The 25,432-nt window shown below is 43.5% G+C and overlaps 1 protein-coding gene across 1 annotated transcript; it reads right to left on the bottom strand.

Annotated features, from left to right (window-relative positions):
* Positions 1 to 24,232: 24,232 nt before the first annotated feature.
* Positions 24,233 to 25,093, bottom strand: LOC128746104 (uncharacterized protein K02A2.6-like). The gene has a single exon (XM_053843154.1). It carries the CDS (start codon positions 25,091 to 25,093, stop codon positions 24,233 to 24,235), a length of 861 nt encoding a protein of 286 aa, XP_053699129.1.
* Between the last annotated feature and the right edge of the window lie 339 nt (positions 25,094 to 25,432).

The raw sequence follows: 25,432 nt of genomic DNA, 5'->3' as shown, positions 1-25,432 counted from the left end.
TGGATACCAGATATATTGCTGATTTGTGTAGCGTTAGTGCGACAGTTTCTCTGCAAGTCGCTGATTCGTGGTACAGGGGGGGTCAAGTTATGTCTTTCCCCTGAATCTGGAGTCTGTTCCAGGGTAGTTTCATTGTTGATTGTGTTTAGTCTTTGTATTATGCTGTCATAATGATTCCTTATCGTCTAACGCGATTTCATGCCAGTGGAACGGTATGTCAGTCTGATCGCCCCTGTCGCTGCCCCGGTCGATTGAATGAAATTACTGGTCCTGCTTCGTAGTACACTTCTATTTTCTTATTCAGTAGCTGAGCTGTTGCCGCTATAGACTCTTCTCCACCCCATTCATTTGTTTCCTCAAGCCTTTGAAGGAAGATTGAGATCCTCGATTCTGGATCCGATCCCAGATGAGTCATTCCGCTATCAAGCAATGTTGCTTTGAAATCGTCCATGTTGACGCGTATGTGTTCGACTACTTGTTTCCTCATAACTTCAACTCTTCTATAGTGTTGATCAGTGCCGATCTCTTCTCGATGTAGTTGATGCACTATAGCTGCAAAAAGGCAATGTCCATCTCCGGGTATTTTTCTTACTGTTACTGCTCCGTTGTTGTATTGCATTCGCCCCATAGCCGGTTTTAATACTTGTTTCGTTGTGTGTCAGGTACTTTTCACTTTTGCTTACCTTTACCTTCTAACTAACATTTCTGTTAAGAAAAAAATATGTTAAATGCGATTAAGTCATTTATATAGGGAACTCCATAGAAAATCTGACGGTTACGCGAAAAGTGGCAGTATATGCCTCATCCATAACCAAGACACAAACGGCTGTTGAATAACTCGATGACCCACTTCATGGGACAAACCCAACCGGTCCCAGAGGGGCGGATGTTTGTTTTTTTTTACGCATTAGTCATCAGTTGAATTAGTTGTAGGCTCCTGTTCTGGAACCAACTGGATCTGGTGGGTTCGCTCACCATACCCTAGCAACATCAAGCTCCTAGCCGGCCCAATCCATATAGTTTCCAGGCGTTTTTTATATAGATTTAGGGTAACCAAGAGGTTGGTTTAAATAACACTAGTTGTCAGAGATCCCCTTGCTGGCCCTATTCTTAATCAGAATAAAGGCACTTTATGAACAGCTCAACAATCACATTTGGTAATTTTTACCCCGACGCCCACTTGAATTCACAAATGTATTATAGTATATACCCACATTCAGAATTAAACGTAACCGCTGTTCATTTACTGATTAGTCAAAAAGCCCTACACCACGACAAGGTTCAGTTTTTCGTAGGGATTTTTTTACCACCATATTGCCCTTTTTTCAACCCCATTGAAATAATATTTGGGAACATTAGGCGATGTTTGAGAAAGGAACATCGAGAAGGTTCTCCAATACTTCCACATGTTTGTGATGCTATTCACCGGTTCAGAATATATTCAGGATCAAAAATCTTTGAGCATTGCGGTTATTTTTTGGGTGGTATATTTATGCCAGAAAACAATTACAGCAGGATATAACGAACTTAGATTTAAACATTAAGGCAAGATAATCTTGTAAAACGCAATAAAGAATTTAACGAATTGAATGAGTGATTTTAGAACTATGGAATAGTGAAAACTGGTTCATTATTGGTGATCTACATCCTCACAATCAGTAACCGTGTCTGCAAGATTACGGCTTAGTTCGGTTTCCTCCGGTCGACCAGCTAATTTTATGGAATTAAATAGTTCGGTTCCAACTGATCCTCCAAATCTTGTTGCTTCGAATCTTCTATTTTCCTCAAGGCTCCATCCAACAACTTTCTAGTATTGGATATAACCTGCTTCACGTTTCCTATTTTTCTCAGCCATCCACTATTGTTATGTTGCGCCACAATCAGCCCTCAATGCACGGCCTCCAACCGACTTGGCTCAGTTGTTGCGATCCATCGAAATTATTTGGATAATTGCAATGGTGGAGTTGTAGACTTTTTCCTTTCATTCCGCTTGTGTGCCGGCGATGGATGAATAAAATTTGCCCACAAAAACCATGAACTATAATGTCCTTCCAGATGATTCGTAGTTCATCCGCTAAGACAGTATCATCGCTTACTGAATGCGCTCCAGCTCTGTCAACGTTCTTTGAGGAAATAAACTCACGTAATACGGCTTGGTTGGTAAACGGCTGGATAATGCGGAATATAGACCCCATAGTGATCGTTAGCCTCTTACACGGAGCGAAAAAGCTCCAGTTTGTTTCAAACAAAATGATTGTTGCTTTAAGCCTCAATAAAATATTTTTATAACAACCTGAAAATATTGTTGTTTCCAAAAGAGATTCTGTTTGAATCAAGTAAATAACAGTTTTGAATTAAAAGTAAAGTATTTTCAAATGTGAAGTTAACATTGATGTAACAATAAATATTTTTATTTCAATCGTACATTTCAGTTTGAAACAAAACGAAATTTTTGTTTGTGCGTAAAACAACCATAAATATGGTTGAAACTACATTTTTATTCTCCGTGTATCCAGCAATTCCGATCCCGACCTCCTGGTGGTACCAGTCGGAATACGAGCAACCTTAGCGGAGATCGGGTAACCAACCCCGGTGGAAACTAAGGTCGTATACTAACCGCGAAGGAGGTATAATGAATCTCGGCGCTATAAGATGGGGCTGCCCATCATGAGACTCGGTAGTGTTGCCCCAGTACGGCTACACACCTAAATAAACTTAAACTAACAACATTCAAGCATATTCGAAGCGGAATATTCGGCATCAACCTAGGCGACGGAATAAGGACGACGAATGGAGACACGGGACTTGGAGCTGCAGATCGCTAAATTTCGCAGGTTGCGAGCGGGTGCTGATTGAACAGCTGGAACCCCGCAAACTCGGCATCGTAGCTCTGCAGGAAATCTGTCGCAAAGGAGAGAAGGTATGGAAGATCCGTGGCGGAAAGGCCCAGTTTTACCAGAGCGGTGGCGCTACCAACGAACTGGGAACGGGCTTTGTAGTGCTGGGCGGAATGCAGGATCGCGTGAGTGATTGGAAGGCAATTAACGAGAGAATGTGTGTATTGAGGATAAAGGGCCGTTTCTTCAATTATAGCATCATTAACGTGCACTGCCCGCACGAAGGTAGACCCGACGATGAGAAAGAAGCGTTCTACGCGAGGCTGGAGGCAACGTACGACAGCTGCTCGTCACGGGACATCAAGATCGTCATCGGGGATATGAACGCTCAGGTCGGTAGGGAAGAAATGTATAGACCGGTGGTAGGACCCCATAGCCTGCACACCGACACAAACGATAACGGCCAACGATGTATAAACTTCGCAGCTTCCCGAGGCCTGGTGATCCGAAGCACCTTTTTCCCGCGCAAGGATATCCACAAAGCCACCTGGAGATCACCTGACCAACGTACAATGAACCAAATTGACCACGTTCTCATAGAGGGCCGGTTTTTCTCTAACATCACGAACGTACGCTCCCGTCGGGGTGCGGATATTGATTCTGACCATTACCTAGTAGCAGTACATGTGCGCTCAAAGCTGTCCACCGTATACCGGACACGTCAAAGCCGCCCTCCTCGGCTAAACATCAGGCAGCTAGATAACCCACAAGCTGACGAGAACTACGCGCGAGTACTGAATGAGGCACTGCCTTCTTCCGAGGAGTTAGGTGCTTCAAACCTCGAAGACGGTTGGGGCAGAATACGCTCGGCCATCGGAGAGGCCGCTACCGCGGCACTAGGTATTGAGCCTCGGAGTACACAAAATGATTGGTTTGATGGGGAATGCCAACAAGCGGCGGAGGAGAAAAAAAATACTTGGAAAAATTATCTAAGTATTGCCACTAGAGAGAACCTGACCAAGTACCGACGAGCTAGGAACCAGTTGACCACGATCCCGAGGAGAAAAAAGCGCCAAAAGGAGGACAGAGATCGTGAAGAATTAGAGCAACTATTCCGAGCTAATGACACGCGCAAGTTTTATGAGAAGGTGAACCAAACTCGGAAGGGCTACACACCGAAACCTGACATGTGTAGGGACGAGGGAGGGAATCTAATTACAAACGAGCGCGAGGTGGTCGACTGGTGGAAGCAGTTCTTCGATGAACACCTCAATGGCGAAGTCGCAGAAGGAGGCGGAACGGAAATTAACCTAGGAGCGCCCATGGAAGATAGTGATGTCCTAGCACCTGATCTCCAAGAAGTCAAAGGAGAAATCAGGCTGCTGAAGACCAATAAAGTCGCTGGGAAGGACCGCCTACCGGCAGAGCTTTATAAACATGGCGGAGAAACTCTAGCAAAGGCTCTACACTGGGTTATTTCGCGGTACCGGAGGAATGGATGGAAAGAGTGGTTTGTCCCATCTACAAAAAGGGTGATCGGCTAGACTGCTGCAACTATCGCGGTATTACGCTGGTAAACGCCGCCTACAAGGTACTCTCCCAGATCCTGTTACGCCGGCTGTCACCGATAGCACAAGGTTTCGTAGGGAATTATCAGGCGGGTTTCATGGGGGCTCGCGCAACTGCGGACCAAATTTTTACTATCCAACAGATCTTGCAGAAATGTCGGGAGTACAACGTGCCCACGCATCACATCTTTATTGATTTCAAAGCAGCATACGATACAGTCGATCGAGACAAGCTATGGCAGATAATGCACGAATACGGTTTTCCGGACAATCTGACGCGACTGATCAGAGCTACATTGGATCGAGTGATGTGTTTCGTACGCATCTCTGGGACACTCTCGAGTCCCTTCGAGACGCGACGAGGGTTGAGACAAGGTGACGGTCTATTCTGCATGCTGTTCAACATCGCTCTTGAGGGGGTGATCCGACGAGCGGGCATCGAAACGAGGCACGATTTTTACCAAGAGTAGCCAACTTCTAGGCTTTGCAGATGACTTCGATATCATTGCCAGGAACTTTGCGACGGCGGAGGCAATCTACGCCAGACTGCGGAGTCTAGGAGAATTGGGCTAAAAATAAATGTGTCGAAGACCAAATACATGAAAGGAAGAGGCTCAAAGGAAACAAATGCGCGCCTCCCACGGACGGTAACCGTTGACGGCGACGAACTAGAAGTGGTAGAAGAGTTCGTGTATTTGGGATCGCTGGTGACCGCGGACAACAACACTAATAAAGAGATCCAGCGGCGCATCCAAGCGGGAAATCGGGCCTACTTTGCCCTTCGTAAAACGCTACGATCAGGAAGCATACGCCGCCGCACGAAGCTAACAATGTACAAAACCATTATTAGACCGGTAGTTCTTTATGGACTTGAAGCCGTGACGCTGCTTACGGAGGACATACGCGCCCTTGCCGTGTTTGAGCGGAAAGTGCTGCGGACGATATTTGGCGGAGTACAAACTGAAAGCGGAGAGTGGCGGAGGCGTATGAATCACGAGCTACAGGCGCTGCTTGGGGAGACTCCCATCGTACATCTAGCGAAAGTTAGCAGGCTACGGTGGGCCGGACAACTGTGCGACGAAAATAGTCCTCTTCAACAACCCCACCGGCACCAGGAACAGGGGGCCCAACGTGCACAATGGCTCGACCAGGTCGAAAGCGATTTGCGACTTCTGAGACGACTAGGAAATTGGCGACGAGTTGCCCAAGACCGAGTTGAATGGAGACGAGTGCTTGAAACAGCACGAGCCACCCCGTCTATGCTGCTGAAGAATACGGCTTGATATTGAGTATTAGTTTCAACATTGAGCGACCAAACATAAACATAAATCCGTAGTTTTATCTTTCCACCCTCTAGCTTTCCAGATTCTAGCAGCGAGAGAATCTATTGTGTAAAACTTTTTTTGGTAGTATCTTGCAATGTAATGAATTCGTTTGCTTCATTTGTTGTGGGGATTACATTTTCCGACCATTTGGGAACCTCATTATTAAACTCAACCTGTCGTTCAATTTTTTCCTTTCCGATATTTCACAAACAATCGACGATGTTAGTGACTGTAACTCCACAAACATTATTTCTAGTCCATTCCTTTGGACGTAATTGGCTCTTGTAAAAGCGTTGAAAAAATATTGCCGTGAAACTATAAACATGCCTGAAATTCTCCTGCGATGCATTATTTTCATCACTGAGAATGTTAAATCCATATTCATCGGTGAGTTCTTCGCAATCAAAATATTCATCACCGTTATTGTTCTCACAGGAGTTTCTGCAATTGAATAATTTACATGCACATAAATATAATGAACATTAATTACCTTATTAATTTTTCCATAACTATCCGCAAAAGAAACAGTTATCCAAATATGATGCAATGTTGATCTTTTTGCTTGACAGTTCCGTACCAATGTTGGCAGAAAATAAAAACTGACGTCGGAAGTAAGCAAAGTTACCAGGTTAACAGCGACGTAAAGAGACTTTTTATCTGAACGCACAATACTCACAGTCACAGCACAGTAAGAGATACGCGAAAACTAAAGCCAACGTTTTGGCATCAGTGCACAAAAACTGCCAGATTGTTTTCAACATGATCCGCTTCTGTTTCGTCTACATCAATTTTGCACAATAGAGCGATATATCTTTCAACTTAATCAACGTAAAATGCATGGCAAAGCTTTATACACACTGTGCCCGTTAACCCGGCAATGCAACTTTCTAAAGCAGATGCAAATTACGTCTTATCTTACATTGATCCAAAGATGAGACGAAATGTTTAAAAAAAGAAAAAAAAAACAAAAACAAAAACAAAAACAGCCTATTTCTCAAAATTTACTTGTTTGCCATCATCAGTGACCGAACCGAGCGAGCGGGACTTTGTTTTTGTTCTGTTATGTTTTTTCTTTCTCTCCTCTTTTACAATACACACACCGAGCCTAAGTCCTTATTTTCTTTCGCTTGCTTGCGAAATGAGGAAATCATCATCCTTCCGAGAAAACCGAATCATTGTTCAAGGTTTTCGGCATCCTGCGCTTCTATCGATCTTCGTGTTTTAAAAAATCACAGCAAGGAAGTTTTGCATCCCAACGGTGCTTCTAATTGCAAAGCTGCAAAAATTCTATTGCCAAATGCCGACACACATTTGTTGCACACACACGTTGAGCAATGCTAATTGAAAATTGGGCATGAATTTTGCATAAACCATTTTCATTTCCATATCAGGTAAAAAAACATGCATACCTTTGATGAATGTTTTGTCATTTCGAAACATAATAAATGAATTTTATAGGCAAATTGTGTTTGCGAACTTTTCAAACTTCAAATTCAAACTTCAACTTTCAAACTTTTTTTAATATACAGTCAACTTTCGCTAATTGCACTAAGCTCTTAGCCCGTTTAGTGAAAGACTGTCGTTAATTGGGCTGAGATGTCAAAACCGAGGGATATATCGATTGTTTTTGTCGAAATCGTCGCAGAAAGGTTTATAAAAATATACGCTTATATTAAATACAGAATCAAAGTGGAACCTCATCTTTTTATTGTTGAAATCTAGTTCTAGATTGTTTAACAAGTAAATAGCTGAATTTCATGCTACAATGTTAATATATATTGGCTTTTTAACTGTTCCACCGTGATGCTAAAAATAGGAGGGTCAAGTTCATAAGGGATCGGAAAACGATATGATGTAATTGTGTTCCATTCAATTAAGTTTAATATTTTCTATATAAATTATTTTCAACACTTGAATGAACTATATTCAAGAGCCCCTCGGAAGAAAAAATACGCTGTCAGAAATGGCAGATTTGGCTGACATAGTTGGTAAAATAACAAAACATAATATCAAAATTTTGCTCCTTTAAGGCCAAAAGAATAACTACTTGTGTTATTTGAATAACAAAGCAATAACATGACTGTATTCAGAGTTTAGAATAACATATTTTAGTATTATTAAGGTATTGAATAACAAATGCAGTAGCATATGAGATATTAAAAAAATCATTTTATAAAATATTTATAATCTAAAATCTCTTTAATCAATGAAAAAAAGTTTTATGAAATATATCGAAAGTCATTTTAAGGTCAAAATAAGTTATGATACCAAAATCAGTTATTAAACTCATCTTACAACCACTGTTTAAAATATCTGCTCAATAACAAAATGTGTTATCAGCCACCGCCACAGATGTTCTGCCGATAATATCCATGTCATCGGCAAAGCAGACGAATTGACTAGATTTGTTGAATATCGTGCCCCGCGTGTTGATATCCGCTCGGTTCATAACACCTTGTAGCGCTATGTTGAACAGCAGGCATGAAAGATCATCACCTTGACGAAGCCCTCTATGTGATTCGAATGAACTTGACAATCCACCCGAAATCCGAACACAGCACTGCGTACCATCCATCGTAGATTTAATCTGTTTGATGAGCTTCCTGGGGAAGCTGTTCTCGTCCATGATTTTCCATAGCTCTTTCCGGTCGATGGTATCATATGCGGCTTTGAAGTCAACGAATAAATGATGCGTGGGAACTCTGTATTCACGGCCCTTTTGGAGGATTTGCCGCAGTGTAAATATTTGATCCGTTGTAGACCGACCTTCGACGAAGCCGGCTTGATAAGTTCCCACAAATCTATTCGCAATTGGTGATAGACGGCGGAAAATGATTTGGGACAGCACTTTAAAAGCGGCATTGAGAACGGTGATCGCTCGATAGTTCTCACAGTCCAACTTGTCGCCCTTTTTGTAGATCGGGCAGATAACCCCATCTTTCCACTCCTCCGGTAGCTGTTCCGTATCCCAAATTCTAACAATTAGTTGGTGCAGACAAACGGCCAGCTTTTCTGGTCCCATTTTAATAAGCTCCGCTCCGATGCCATCTTTTCCAGCTGACTTGTTGTTCCTTAGCTGCATGATGGCCTCCTTAACTTCCCCGTTGCAAGCTGCATGATGGGTTGGCACCTCTTCCCCGTTTGTTGCACCGTCGAAATCGTTTTCCCCGCCGCCATGGTTCTCCGCCTGGGAGCCATTCAGGTGTTCGTCGAAGTGCTGCTTCCACCTATCCGTCACCTCACGATCGTCCGTCAGAATACTGCCAGTCTTATCCCGACACATTTCGGCTCGCGGCACAAAGCCTTTGCGGGATCCGTTCAGTTTCTGGTAAAACTTCCGCGTTTCCTGAGAACGATGCAGCCGCTCCAACTCTGCATATTCTCTTCCAGGTTGCGCTTTTTCTCCCGAAAGATTTGGTTTCCCTACATCTTCTTTTGTTTGTGTCTTTCCACGTTTTGACGTGTGGCACTGCGCATCTTGGCCGCCCGCGCAGCGTTCTCCTCATCCATCACCCTCCTACATTCATCGTCAAATCAATCGTTCCGCTGATTCCGGGCCCCATGCCCGATGGAGCTCTCCGCTACACTGCTCATGGCTGTTTTGATAGTGTTCCAACAGTCCTCGAGAGGGGCTTCGTCCAGCTCGTCCTCTAGCGGCAGTGCAGCTTCGAGTGAATGCGCGTAGTTTGCGACGACGTCTGGCTGCTTCAGCCGCGCGAGATCTAACCGAGGCTGGCATCGGTACCGAATGTTGTTCACAACGGAGAGTCTTGGGCGCATCTTAACCATCACTAGGTAGTGGTCCGAGTCAACGTTAGCGCTTCGATAGGATCTGACGTCGATAATGTCTGAGAAGTGCCGACCATCTATCAGAACGTGGTCGATTTGTGATTCTGTCTGATTTGGTGACCTCCAGGTGTACTTATGGTGGATTCTGTGCTGGAAAAAGGTACTACGTACGGCCATATTCTTGGAGGCGGCATAGTCGATAAGTCTTAGGCCCATTTCATTGGTTCGCTGGTGTGCACTGAACCTTCCAATAACCGGTTTGTATTCCGCCTCCTGGCCAACCTGAGCATTGAAATCCCCGATGACGATCTTGATATCATGTTTTGGGCAGCGGTCGTATTCACTCTCCAACTGCGCGTAGAATTCATCCTTGTCGTCATCGGTACTTCTGAGGTGAGGGCTGTGCACGTTGATGATGCTTATGTTGAAGAATCGGACCTTGATTCTCCATAGTCCTTTTTCGTGGCGTGGGTCTATTCCGATTGTTCCAGTAAGAATATATTTGTTCTTCGTTCCATGCTTTAGTATTTTTCGTGGTGACGGCTTGCAAAGCCTGCTACACCAACCCCCTGTTTCGCCGGAGGGCCAACAAAGCTCGAAAGAGCCCTCCTTTCCTGTCAGCATACGACCTTGGCTTCCACCGGGGTTGGTTACCCGATCTCCACCAAAGTTGCTCGTATCCCGGCTGGTACCACGAGGCGGTAGGAATAGGAGTTGCTGAATAAGAGGCTATGAACCACTGTAGGGTCTATTTTATGCCTACACGTGCACAAGGCACCGACGGTACGCATTATTCAGCCGTTTACCAGCCTAACAGGAACTTAGGTTTCATTAAAAGAGCCGCCAGTGGTTTCCGGGACCCCTACTGTCTGCGATCGCTATATTACGCACTTGTTCGTTCAAGTTTGGAAATAGGATCAGTAGTATGGTGCCCTTATGCAAGCTGCTGGATAAATAGAATTGAGGCTATCCAATCTCGGTTCGTAAGATTTGGTTTACGATTGCTTCCGTGGAGTGACCCAACACGCCTGCCACCGTATGAGGATCGCTGTCGTTTATTCGGAGTGGAGACCTTACAGCGTCGTCGCAACTCAGCCAGAGCTTTATTTGCGGCCAAACTATTGCTCGGAAACATCGATTTACCGCCACTTCTAGAGCAGATCAATCTGAACGTGCCAGTTGTATTCCTAAGATCCAGAGAGTTCTTGAGACTGAATTTCAGACGGACGAACTACGGTAGAATTGATCCTGTTTATGCTATTTTTTGTGAATTTAATAATGTGTACCACTTGTTTGATTTTTCTCAATGTGCGTTAAGTTTCAAAAAAACCTTGAAGAATTTTAACTTGTCCGTGTGATGTAAATAGTAGTAGGGTACTTGATCCAATAGCTGTGGTAGTACCAATAATTGCGCTACTATTCATTATTAATGCATATTTTCGTCACCGTAGCATTTTAGATAAAACAATTACATTCATTATATAAAACGGGTTTTTAGAAGTATTGGTAGTTAGACTACACCATTTAAAATTAAAGCATTATTTGCTATGCCAATTTTTCAAAATCCAACGCGCAGTTGGAGCGCACAACTATAGGCGCTCATCTATAGTTTTGCTACGATGTTTTTTCACTTAGCAACCTAGCAATGTATATGGAATACCACAATTAAAGGAACATCAAACTTAATTAAGGAAACATTAGCGCAACTGTTGGTACAATATAATTGAATCGGAAAATTCATTTTTTCTTTATAAAGCTTCTCGTACAACGAAAGCAATTGTTTTGCCTTGTGACAAATACCTTGTATTTGATAAATTTATATCCCACAACCATTAATTGGAGCATATACCTCAATAAACAAGCAAAATGAAGTTATATTGTGCTTAGTAGCGCAACTAATGGATCATCTACCCTAGTTCTAGTTTTAATTTTTATTCATGTAGACGAGACTACAGACGGTAGATAATCTACAGACGCGCAAAGAGAAAAATTACCAATTCGGCAACACTTTTTTTTGTTTATTTTATTTAAACAGTTTTGGCAACCAGTCAGAATTGGATCAATCTCCCTATAATCAGCAGTAAGTTGCGTGAATCGCGAGGTATGTTCCATGGAACTTCGCGAATTACGACGCATATTTTGCAAATTGAACAAGCCAATTGAATTTTTCAAAGCATTATATGATATATCGAGTGTAACTAATCCATATGTTGTTACTAAATCAATAGTTCAATTTTTAATATTTTAGGTAGATTACAAAATTTAGTCTTCCCTGCCTATACGAAACACAAGTTTGTTTACTTTGCTCATTTGGTGTCTCGATTTGACGGTTCGATTGGTGTTTTATGCCACGCTCTTTGCGCGTCTGTAGATTATCTACCGTCTGTAGACGAGACTTGTCCGATGGATCAATAAACAACAACAATAACAATAATGATAATTGTTGAACCATAATGTAATTGGTATACGCCATCGGAATTTTTGTTTTTGGAAAGTACTGTAACCGTTGATTGTATGGTGGATTATAAGGATTATAATAGCGATATGATTATGACCATTTTCACAACTGTTTTCATTTATGCGGGAATACTTTGTTTACGATTTACGATGAAATGCCTCAGGTTATCGTGCGGGCCAGGTGTAAAGGTACCAGTACACTGTTTGCTGAATCATCCAATATTTGATCTATTTCATCAAATAAATTTGAAAACCCGTGTACTGACCCAACCAAATATTCGAACAAATTTTATTTTTCAAAATGTCGCCGAGCTTTTCCAATAAAATTTGGCGGTTTGTAAAACAGTGTAATATGCCAATCAAATTAAATTTGTTTTCGTAACATTTTGCGCTGTTCGCCGGTTTGTTTGCTTGAAACTTATCAAAAAAGCTCACAATGTTTATTATTTGAACTGCTGTCAAAATCGAATTTGGTACAGGAAAAATCGTGCAGAAAGGGAGTTTTGCAAAGGAAATGACACTGGAATAAATCAGGACATTATTAAATCAATAGTGAAAAGTTAAAAAGATTATGAATAATGAGGAGATCACTTAATAGACCTGTTTTTCGAACATGATTTGTTTAACGGGAAAATAGCAGTCATTAACTTTTCGTCGGAGAGCCTAATTTCGAAAGCAGTTTTTGGACCCAATAGCTGGGGTCTGGTTGTAAAAATATAAATACTGCCTTCTTCTTGCCAATCTGAACACAGCGAATATATTTTCATTAACAGAATTTTTGTTTCAAACAAAAAAACTGCTTTTGAAATTGGCAGAATCGATGACGACTAATTTCACCTTAAATACCCTCTAAAATTAGGCACTACCACGTATATAATACTACATATGTGAAACATTATTCTAGTAAATCTAGTAAATAGTCAGCATGTAAACGTTCATTTCAGGATCGAAAGGCTACATTCTGTTTCTGTTAACATGGATAATTTACTAGAAAATATGAACAATAATTGTATGCATATCCACCTTTTCACGCGCTTAATGGCTGCTAGTGGGTACATTTTTCGACAATGTTTATTTGCTTTTGGGAACTCCGCTCACGTATGCTTGAAAGTTCTACAACGACAATTAAGGCTGGAAATATTAACTTAACGTGAACAAAGCCAAAAGCATGCTAACGTTTTCCGAAAGTTGTATCCACTAGCCGTCATTACGCACGTGAATAGGTGGATAGCTGTGTGACATTCAATTTTATTCTGGTTTTGTGTGTCGCAAGAAGTGCGCTGTAATCGCACAGTGATGCGCTATCCAGCTTTTTACACCATCTGCCATAATAACGGACGGTATCAGGATTGCTAATGTGCGACTAATACAGTGCATCGTGTTACAGTGTTTGTGTGCATCGTGAAAAATTTTTCGCAGCGAAAAAAAATTTGGAGATGCAAACAAACCGCGTATACGTATACGCGGCGAACTGTGCGTGCGGTAAATGTCAGCAATCTCTATAATACGTACTAGTACTTCATGAACTCTCGCATAACTTTTCAAAAGGACCTAAGTAACAATGAGAGATTCTCTTTGTGCCTCTTCTCTTTCGCTTTTCACGGCGGTGCGAATGCACTTTAAAACATCTGCCTTACATAAATCTGTTGCTGGTGCTACCAGCTAACTAATCGTCAAGAAAACTTTTGTTGAAATGCATTATTGTCTTCGTAATAATCGAAAGAGAGGGAGACCAAAGAGAGTCTCTCAATGTTACTTAGGTCCTTTTGAAAAGTTTCGCGAGAACTATGTACATTATAGCAAAAATTAGACTGCAAAAATGAAATACTGCGGAAAAATAATGTCCCAAATTTATGTGCATGCATAAATTTGGGACATTATTTTTCCGCAGTATTCATTTTTCTTGAATAGTAGGGGTATAGATTACCGGGTAATAAGCGCTTGATTAACTGTTATTCAACAGAAATGTTTGTTGCATATATCTGGCATCTGCTTACGACCTTTTGAAAAGTTTGTGCCGAACTTATTATATACCAAGCAATGCCTTTATGTAAAGAGCATTTTAAGCAAACTGTGAAACCCTCCGAGGGTAATAAGACGCAGTTAGCTCCCGACAATCAGTGGGAAACAGTGAAAAAGAAGAAGGCCAGGAAGAAAGAGGAGGATCGAACTCCACCGAAAGTGGCCAGAAAAAAGAGGAGCAAAGGCGATGCCCTTATCCTCAAAACTGAGGGGCTGAGCTATGCAGAAGTTTTGAAGGCCATGAGAGGGGATGAGCAGCTGAAGGGTCTTGGCGCGGATGTACGGAGTATCCGCCGCTCCCGCACCGGCGACATGATCCTTGAGCTCAGAAAGGATGCCACTGAGAAGGGTTCTGCCTACAAAGTGCTGGCAGAAAAGGTCCTTGGTGATGGCATACAGATCCGCGCACTGACGCCTGAGATGACTCTCCAGCTTAAAAACCTGGACGAGATCACTGAAGCGGTCGAACTGACACGAGCTCTCAAGGAGCAATGTAACGTGGTGGTGACTACCGAAGCAGTTCGTCTGCGCAAGGGACCGGCGGGAACCCAGGTAGCTACAATAAGACTTCCACTGGTAGACGGGAATACAGCCCTGAAGGCGGCCAAGCTGAAGGTGGGATGGTCCGTATGCTCACTGAGCGTGTTCCAGCAGCCGGAGGCTTGCTTCCGGTGCTTTGAGCGAGGGCACAAGTCCTGGAGCTGTAAGGGGCCTGACAGAAGCCACCTGTGTAGAAGATGTGGCGGTACGGGCCATATAGCGAGGGACTGTTCGGCGCCGCCTAAGTGCCTGATATGTACAGGCCAACGGGACGCTAAGCACACAACAGGAGGCTCAAAGTGCCCGGCAGGCGCGCCTGCGACTAAAACACGGGCGTAGTGCAGGTAACACAACTAAACTTGAACCACTGCCATGCGGCCCAGCAGCTGTTATACCAAGCAGTTACTGAGTCGTTGACGGACATTGCCATCATCTCGGACCCATACCGCATCCCTGCCGGAAACGGTAACTGGGTCTCGGATAGGTCCGGGTTGGCGGCTATATGGACGACAAGCAGGTTCCCGGTTCAAGAGGTTGTGTCAACTGCAGACGAGGGATTTGCGGTTGCCAAAATGGGTGGAGTGTTCTACTGCAGCTGTTATGCTCCGCCGAGTTGGTCGATCGAGCAGTTTACGCGGATGGTAGACCAAGTATCAGTTGCGCTGACTGGTCTAAGGCCGGTGGTTGTGGCGGGCGACTTTAACGCTTGGGCGGTTGAGTGGGGAAGTCGTCGCACGAACCATAGGGGTCGGATTCTGCTTGAGGCTCTGGCAAAGCTCAACGTAGACCTGGCCAACGTCGGCACCATAAGTACCTTCAGCAGGAATGGTGCAGAGTCTATTATCGACGTGACATTCGGCAGCCCTGGTCTGATAGGAGACTGGAGGGTAGACAATGGCTACACTCACAGTGACCATCAGGCGGTCCGCTATGGTGTTGGTCAGATAACGAGGCGGCAGGCGGCGGGTAGAGCCAACACTCCAACCACCCGTGGGTGGAAGACATCATACTTCGATCCTGAAGTATTTGTGGAAGCGATCCGAAGAGAGTGCGGAGATCGCGATATGCCCGATCCGAACGCTGATCATTTGGTTGAGGTGCTGTCGCGAGCGTGTGACGCCACCATGCCTAGGAAAAGCCGACCTAGGTATGGTAGGTCACCGGTTTACTGGTGGACAGAAGAAATTGCGGAACTCCGCGGAGCCTGCTTTCGTGCAAGGAGAATTATGCAAAGAGCTCGTTCGGACGAGGGCAGAGCAGAATGTCGAGTAGCACTAGTTTCTGCACGCGCAGCGCTTAAGAGTGGGATAATAGCTAGCAAGCGAGCCTGCTTTGAAAGGTTATGTGCCAGTGCCAATGCGAACCAGTGGGGTGATGCCTACAGGATCGTAATGGCAAAGGCCAAGGGCGTGATGGCACCCGCAGAGAGATCGCCAGAGATGCTGGAGCGGATCATTGAGGGCCTCTTTCCGCGCCACGAGCCAAGGCCCTGGCCTCAGGCCGCTGAGTCGTCCCACGGCCGACGTTCCAGTATCTCAGACCATAGCGTAGGATGGTCGGTCTCCGTGCCGAACATCCAAAGTAACGTGGGCGACGGTGGTTTAGAGGTCGGGGAGGAAGTAACGGTTACGAACGAGGAACTCATTGAGATCGCTAAATCCCTAAAGGTGAGCAAGGCACCGGGATCAGACGGAATCCCGAATATGGCCCTTAAAGCGGCTATTCTGGAGACCCCCGAATTATTCGGGGCAGTAATGAGTAGATGCCTGGAAGCTGGCAACTTCCCGGACAGATGGAAACGACAGAATCTGGTCCTATTGCCGAAGCCGGGAAAACCTCCGGGTATCCCCTCGTCATATAGGCCGATCTGTCTGCTCGATACTGCCGGCAAGGTGTTGGAAAGGGTTATCCTTAACAGACTCGTACAGTACACTGAGGGTACAAACGGTCTGTCAAGGAACCAATTCGGCTTCCGAAAAGGCAAATCTACGGTGGATGACATCTTGTCTGTCACTAAGACAGCCGAGGTGGCAATCCAGCCCAAGAGGACAGGTATTCGTTATTGCGCAGTTGTCACGCTCGACGTGAGAAATGCGTTTAATAGCGCTAGCTGGGACTCCATAGCCAACTCGCTTCGGAACGTCCAAGTGCCGGTGTCGCTGTACAGGATCCTGGAAAATTATTTCCAGAATCGTGTGCTATGCTACAACACGGAGGAGGGTCAGAAGTGCGTTCCAATCACCGCAGGGGTTCCGCAAGGTTCCATACTGGGCCCGGTGTTGTGGAACGTCATGTATGACGAGGTGTTGAAGCTAAAGTTCCCGGTAGGGGTGGTGATTGTCGGCTTTGCGGATGACATCACCCTGGAAGTCTATGGTGAATCTATCAGAGAGGTTGAGTTGACGGCTGCCCACTCTATAAGCATTGTTGAAGATTGAATGCGATCCAGGAAACTGGAGCTAGCGCATCATAAAACGGAGGTTATCGTGGTGAACAACCGCAAGTCGGTACAGCAAGCAAAGATCAGCGTCGGGGACTGCACTATTTCGTCAACGCGGTCCTTAAAACTTCTGGGAGTCATGGTCGACGACAAGCTCAAGTTCGGGAGCCACGTCGACTATACCTGCAAGAAGGCTTCCACAGCTATTTCGGCATTGTCTCGTATAATGTCTAATAGCTCTGCGGTATATGGCAGCAAACGAAGGCTATTAGCCAACGTGGTCCAGTCTATACTTAGGTATGGCGGGCCGGTGTGGTCATCGGCGTTAGGTACCAAAAGCTATCTAGCCAAGCTGGAAAGCACCTATCGTCTCATGTGCTTGAGAGTGGCGAGTGCGTATCGCACAGTTTCACATGACGCAATCTGCGTCCTAGCAGGTATGATGCCTATTGGCATTATCATCAGCGAAGACGTAGAGTGCTTCAACCAACGAGGAACTAAAGGCATACGGAGTACCACAAGATCGGCCTCGATGACCACATGGCAGCGGGCATGGTCTAATTCCACAAAAGGTCGGTGGACACACCGACTTATCCCGGAACTATCTGGGTGGGTCAACAGGCGCCACGGCGAAGTCAACTTCTACCTGACACAGATTCTGTCAGGGCATGGTTGCTTCAGACAGTATCTGCATAAGTTTGGGCATGCGGAGTCCCCCGTTGTCCCGAATGCGTGGATGTTGAGGAAACGGCAGAACATGCTTTCTTCATATGCCCTCATTTCGCGGGCGCGAGAAGCAGCATGATGGCAGTGAGCGGACAGGACACTACTCCGGATAACTTAGTCCAAAAGATGTGTTCCAGCTCGGACATCTGGGGAGCGGTCAATGCGGCTGCTACCCAGATTGTACTCGAGCTACAAACCCACTGGAGAGCCGATCAACGGCGAATAAACAGCCTAACTACCATAGTCCAGTAGTTATCTAAGCGAGTGCATTAAGCACAATACCCCTCCCTGAAGTAATACCGATAAGGTGGTGCCAGGGGGGATTGAGGCTGGAGACTCGAGTAGGGTTTTAGTGGGTCTGGATCCTCACGCCCCATTAGGGGGGTCGGGATACCTAAACCCCACTCCCTGAGGTATCTTCTCAGGTGTCTGATAGTACCGTATCTTCTAAGGCGCTCAGCAGATTTCCCAACTCGTAAAAAAAAGAGCATTTTACGTGACAAAGCGACATGCTGACTTGCTGATATCGATGTTGCGCTTTCCCTGTGCTGTGCTGGTACTTTGACAATCCGCAGATGCCCCACGGGAAAGCAAAACAGAGCTGCCACAAATACAGATATTTGTGCATACATAAATTTGGGACCCATCAATTATTTCAGTTGCTGTGATTCCTGGCGCTACTAATGTTCCTGAATTTTAAAGTAGTCCATAAACTATTTATGTTATTTAAAAGAATTGGTGAATGACCAATTGGTTAAAACCACATTAAATAGCAATAAGCAATTATTGAAAAGATTAGATTGAGAAAATTAAATACTCCGGAGAAAACGGTAGGGTCCCAAATTTATGCATGCACAAATATCTGTATTTCTGGGAGCTGTGAAGCAAAATCAATATCAGCAATGTTGTTATGGTTCGTAAAATGGTCAATTCGGCTGATATTCCAATACCAATATCAGCGACACGGCTGACATTGGTATTGATATTAGTGATGTCCGAAATTTTTAATTATTCGATTGCCGATTAATCGATCGAGTAGGCACTGGTCGATTAGTTCAGTATTCGTGCTAGTAGTAGTGTTCGACATCGGAACGAAAATTGAGGTCCGGGTTCCGGTCCGGTAAAAATCGGCACGAATTTTCTTATTCCGACTTTATTCCGGTCCGATTTGGCTCGGTTCCGGTTCCGGAACCTGAGCAGAGCCAAATCGGACCGGATCATTAGTCTTTATAGTCGGAATAACAAAGTTCGTGCCGCCTTTTAACCGGACCGGCCCGGAACCCGGACTTCAATTTTCGTTCCGATGTCGAACACTAGCTAGTAGTATTCGACTATAAATATTCGAATATTTCGTTAAATTATTCGATTAATCTTTCGATTATGAACGATTAATGGGGATTATTCTCATTTTTTTAATCTTATTTAAACTATTCGCTTAATGAATTACTCGTGTCGGCAGTATTCGATTACAAATTATTCGATTATTCCATGCTGTAATCGATTAATCGAGAAATTACCGGACATCACTAAATGTAGAAATTGAATTTACACTCAAGTCGCTTTTTACGCGAAGGATACTTCCCGCGTAAATCAAAACCGCGTAAATTCCGAAAACCGCGTAAATTCTGAAAACCGCGTAAATTCCGAAAACCGCGGTAAAAAAACCGCGTAAATTCCGCTTAAAAAACAAAATTTCGCGTAAAAAAACTGTGGATTTCAACACTACGTGTAAAAATAGACGTTTTGACCACATCCGCGTAAATTCAGAAAACCGCCTAAATTCCGAAAACCGCGTAAAAAAAACCGCGTAAATTCCGAAAACCGCGTGAAAATAGTCGCGTAAAAAATCTCGTAAAAAGCGACTTCAGTGTATATAAATTGCATTTTTTCATACCGCAGTAATTTGTATTAATTATTTTGAATTAATAATAATGCCTGTATTAAAACGTGTTTAAAAAAATTAAAATGGCTTTCAGCTTCCTGTTAAATGAATTGCCTCACTTTGCGAGCGTACTTTTTTTTGCGTATTTGCTCTGTTTGATCTGCACAGAAATCTGCTGGCGCAAACATTTTCGGGCCGAATGTATTTGATAATCTCACGAATTTCATGCTGTTTTGCAAACAGTGTACTGGCCCCACAAAATATGTCAAAATTTATTTGATTTTGTAACACGGGTAACGTCTCAGATCGAATTTTTGACATCAAATTTGACAAACAGTGTACTGGGCAAGACAAATATGTCTGTCAAATACCAAAATTTGCCCAAATTCTGACAGGAAGAAAATTTGACGATAAAGCAAACAGTGTACTGGTACCTTAACGCTTTTCTATAACGATTGCGACTGGTAATTAAAGCAAAGGGAGGAAGATTTGATGTGGATTAATTTATGACAGTTGCTATAGATTTACTTTACGCGGGATACACTCAAAATTATAATTTGTGCTAGCGTCTTATTTTTGTGACCATTTACTTTACTGACAGTTATTAACTATTACTCACACTGTATAAATATGATGGAAGAGTTATCATTTATTTCGGTGAAACAGAGATTTTAAATCAATGTTCATCCATAACTGTGGGTTATCCACAACTGTGAAGGGACATTACACAGATAAAGTATCCTGTCCAAGTCTATTGCATGGTTCAAAACGATGACCGATCGTTATATGTTTTCCTCTAAACACCCAATTCATACAGACACTTAACAAACCTCAAAATTGTTATTTTTTTCGCTTGGCGTTAGTTTGCTGGGTTTCCAAGTAAACAAAACACTCACCGATAGGGATCGGTTTCAAATTTCGTGTTTATGATGTTTGCACTATCATCATCACGGGTCTTTTTTCTCGTTTTTGTTGCCCGCTTATCTCGCTAAGTTCCTTGAGAAAAAAACCCTATTCGTAGTTTCCATATGTATCGTATTTCAATATTTAGTTCAAGTTTTCGTAATCTGCTATATACCTTATCGACTGACTGGCGGCGATAACCTTTACGCCACGAAACAATTGATTTTTTGAAGCTGAAATCCGATCGACATCTGCCCAAATACACTACGCATCGGCACTCAGCAGTGCGTGTGTTGTTTGTCCTTCAGCAGAAGTCCTCATTCGCGTGATAGGGAAATTTCCATGCTGAGCCGAGCGCTGGTAATATGTCAGATACAGTGCTTTCTAAAAACGCAAATAAGGTATAAGTTTTATAATTTCTTTTGTTTTTTTAAATATGCAGGTGAACAATTTGTACAACCATCCTACTGACTTTAGCACCACCCAGCCGAGATTCGAATTTGTGACGTCCCATTTGTGGGCTGGTGTCCCATACAAACTGTTTTTGAATCTTCAAATATTTGGTAAATCTATAAATTCCTGTTTTAATGGTACCTAGCTATATCGTAACTGGTTATCGAAACCAACATTCTGTTCTGTTCTGTACTGAAAGTAGTTATCAAACGAAGGTAAACTTATGGATGCGACGTCATCTATTTTGCAATTGCCCATCGATGCGATGCGCATCAGAAGCCTTATCTCACAAGAAGAAGCTGATTAGGTACAGTAACAATACCAAAACGGTTTCAGTTAGGTCTATTTGATCGGGGGTTCTATGGATTTCATAAACTTTCCATTATATGCCTAATTTTACGGTATCTTTTTCCAAAACAAAAAAAAACATACCATCATTTCCATACGGGTTTGTTCGGTGGTCCAATAAATGGTTTCTTGTTTATTCCCATAGAAGAAAGGGTGCTGCTGCTGCTGCTGCTCTACTTTTCGTATTATCCTGAGACAGTCTGCCGCCCTCAAGAGAGAGGCCTGACAGAATACAACCGGCAACAGTAGGACAACAGGCAGTGCAGTGGGTGGAGTAAATTGGTTTACATGATAAAAAATGCATGCGCTTAGGCCACTATAAGAGAATAATGGTAGGGTATATTTCAATAGTTTCAGTTTATTTTCGTTCTCGAAATATGCCGCTACAGTTTCAAAAGTATTTATCCCTTTTCAGCCAACTGCATTGTATAACCTTCAAGTGGTGAGTTAAAACTGTGTTTTTTTACTGTGAACCATAAAACTGGCGCATAAAGTTTTCTGTGCTGAATTCGTTCCAATAATAGCAATATTAACCCTACTTTTCCTATTCATTGGCCTCTTGCCGGCGTCGGCCTACAGCAGTGGATAGCCCAGTGCCAAATGGGTGGCAGATCTGGTTTTGTTATTTTTGCCGAAGATTGTCTAGATTTTTATTGTTGCTTTTTTTCGGAAGGAGAAAGAAAAATCGCCTAATTGGTATACGATGGAAATAACCCTTCCCGGTCGACCGTAAATCGGTCGGCAGGCTCGACAGAAGAGCTACTATATGATGCTGCCATTAAAGCCAAGGACTTCCGATGGAGAGTATTCGTGTTTTTTTCTTCCTGCTCTGCACTATATATTCAGAGCAAAATTGGCTAAAATAAATACCCATAATTAGCACGTTTTTATTTTTTATCGTCGGTAGAATGTTGGCGCCTTTCGAGGAATAATAATTTTTATTGCTGAAAATGCAGTTGGGTTCTTCTGATGGGGCAATCATTTTCCTAACTTTTTTGAAAGAAACATAGAGTATAGTTAGAAACAGCCAGATAAGCTAGGTTTTTAAGTAATACGGGTTACTCCTCTCGATTACTTCACCCTTGATCACGACTCACGAGTGGTTTTCCAATTTTCCGTACATATCGAATTGCAACACACAGGCCTTGGGCAAAAAACTTTCACGTTTTATCGATTTGGTACTCTAATAAACGATGCCTTTACACATCATATATACCTACCTCCAACCGCTTTGAAGGGTAGCTGTGTCAAGCTGCTGAATCTCTGTATAACTCCGGCATTCCACAGTTGCTCAACGTTGAGTTGTGGGCGTTAGTTGATTTGGTTTTCCGTATTTTCAAGTCAAGTAATCCCCAACTGGGAAGAAGGTTCTTCGAACTGCTGTTCTACGAATGGCCATAAAGTCCACGTATTGTTGGTCGTTATCATTCGTTATGTCCTTCATGACGTAAGGTTGCTCATGGAGGACATACACGTGCTTTTACCGGGTTCCAGCAGAAGATGCTGCGGACGATTTTTGGTGGAGTACAAGCTTAATAACTGGAGAATGGTGGAGACGGATGAATCACGAGCTACCGATACTGCTTGGGACGAAGTCCATCGTACATCTGGCGAAAGTCGGGAAGTTACAGTATGCCAAACACGCCGTCAGCATGTCGGACGATAGTGTGGCGAAAAGCTTTCTGTTTAACAACCTCACTGGCACCAGGAATTTTTTTTTGTATGGACTCATCACTGCGACCAGTATAGTTAGATCTATTGTGATATCGCCCGGGTGTTTGCTGTATGACCTGCACTGCATTTATTTGCTATAATCGCTATTGAGTGAGCGATATGCTTATTGAATTTCATGCGTGCTTGTGTGTAATTGGGTTTTACCCTTTTTTCAATGCATTCTCTATTTTACCCACCTTGTTCCACTTGATAGCGCTGTCCCCAATTATAGCCATCCCTTGCACTGCACACCAGTGCATTTAACTATAAGGGTCTCATTTTGCACTGTCAATAGGCCTTATCGGGATAACATAGAATTCAGCATGAAGGAAGGGCAAATTAGGGGCCTGAGAATAAACCCATGCTAAAAGTCACTTTGAACATCGAATGGCTTGATTCTACTAAGATTCGAACCCACGACCATTCGCTTGCCAAAGCAGACTCGGTAACCTTGCGGTTACAGAGCCCCTCTGGCACCAGTAATAGATGTCTTGGAAATTGTAAAAGTCACGTCGCGTTGCTTTTGTTACGAGAGTTCATGCGCACCGTCAGATTGTCTACTCTAGAATAACCTATTTCTATCAAGCCTCATACCGACCGCTTCGTGTCGCGTGCAAGTAGTAGTTCTCGCTTTTACCTAGATGAGTGCAGGGTGGCCAGTTCAACTCGTAGAGTTTACTCAGTATGAATAACACATCGTTACATCCCTATCTTTTTATGTCTTGAGTCAAAAGTTTATAAACGCTTTTACTTTATTCAAATAAACCACTAATTTACATATGGCATGTATTTACCTGTGGCTCAACCGTGGTCTCTGTTTCCTCCGACTCGTTCATTGGTGTCGCTTCGTTGCCTTGAGTATCTTCAACTGCGTCTTTATCTAGCCTTTTTAGGTGTGTGCTATTCCGCAGATATACTTTCCCTGTGTCCATCGATTTTACCTTAATTTCACTGCGGTTTACATCAACTACTTCAAATTCTTCTCCTCTAAAAGTTGGTCCCAATGCACCTGGATTTAGATTACGCATAAGAACCGTATCTCCCCTCCTCAAAGTGTGATCTTTCACGTGACGTTGGTCGTCGGCTCTTTGTTTTTGGTACTCTTTCTTGGCCATATCTCTATCTCTAGCCTCCTCCCATTGCAAGTTGTATGGTGTGCGTATCGATGGAATGCGTGTCCTAATCTCGCGTCCTAGCATCATCTGTCCTGGTGAAACCCCAGTTGCCTCCTAAGGCGTCGCATGGTACATTGTTAGGTACTCGTAAAGATCTACCTGCCAGTCTGTTTCTTGAATCTCACTTATTTTCAGTCTCTTACCAATGTTGCGCATTTGCCGTTCAACAGCGCCATTCTGTTTCGGCCAGTACGGCGTGGATAAGTTTAAGTGTATACCATAACAAACACAAAAACGAGAGAATTCATCTGCCCTAAATTGAGGTCCGTTGTCTGCTGTTATCGATCGCGGGATACCAAGGGTGCTAAACATCTGAAGCAATGCTGTAATAACGCGTTGAGCTGTTGTTGGCTTCATAGGTTCCACTTGGATAAAACGTGTCGTGTAGCATACAACTACTAGTAAGGATAGCCCGCCATTTAGTCCTTCCTTGAAGTCGATCGCAACGTCTTGCCTTGGCCCTGTTGGTAACCGTCGTAGCATGGGGTTCGGACTATCTGGGATTGCGGTCATTTTACAGGGTTTACAGTTACGCACTGTGGCCTCTACAAGTTTATCCATCAATGGGAACCATACTTTGGCTCTCAACTGAGATTTCATGGCTGTGCATCCTTGATGTGCCGAATGAGCGAGTCGAACGACTTTCTCCCGCAATTGCCTCGGAATCACGATTCGATCTCCGCGTAAGATGAGATCGCCGTATACCGTCAAGTCATCTTTGATTGTAGCTGTTTTATATTCAGTGGGTACTGCGTCCCAGTTTCCGGAATATATTGCGTCTTTTGCAGCTTGGAGATCGTCATCTCCTGCTGTTGCCTTTTCTAGCTCCTCGATTGTGAATGCTGCTGGCTTTATTTCTTCCGCAAGCCAGGCAACACAGTCGGTTTCACTGTAGATTTCTGGAGTCTGAGACATTCTTGATAGAGAATCAGTAACGTTACTTGCTCCAGGTTCGTATCGGACTATGAAATCAAAACTCTGTAGTCTTAGTATCCATCGTTCTATGCGGGCTGACGGTTTAGATTGAACTCTATTGAATAGGTATTCGAGAGGCTTACAATCCGTTATAATCGTAAAGTGAATACCGTATAGGTACACGAACAATTTCTCCATTGCCCAAATAATTGCCAAACATTCTTTTTCAGTTTGACAATTTTTTTTTTCGTGTACTGCCAAACTTTTGGAAATACAGGATACTGATCTGGATACGCCACCTTTTATTTGTACTAAAACCGCCCCCAACCCAAATGGGCT

This window comes from Sabethes cyaneus, chromosome 1 (assembly GCF_943734655.1).
Source record: "Sabethes cyaneus chromosome 1, idSabCyanKW18_F2, whole genome shotgun sequence".
In the NCBI taxonomy this organism is placed as follows: Eukaryota; Metazoa; Arthropoda; class Insecta; order Diptera; family Culicidae; genus Sabethes; species Sabethes cyaneus.
Note: the sequence above shows the minus strand (reverse complement) of the source record. Positions and strands in the feature narration are given on the sequence as shown.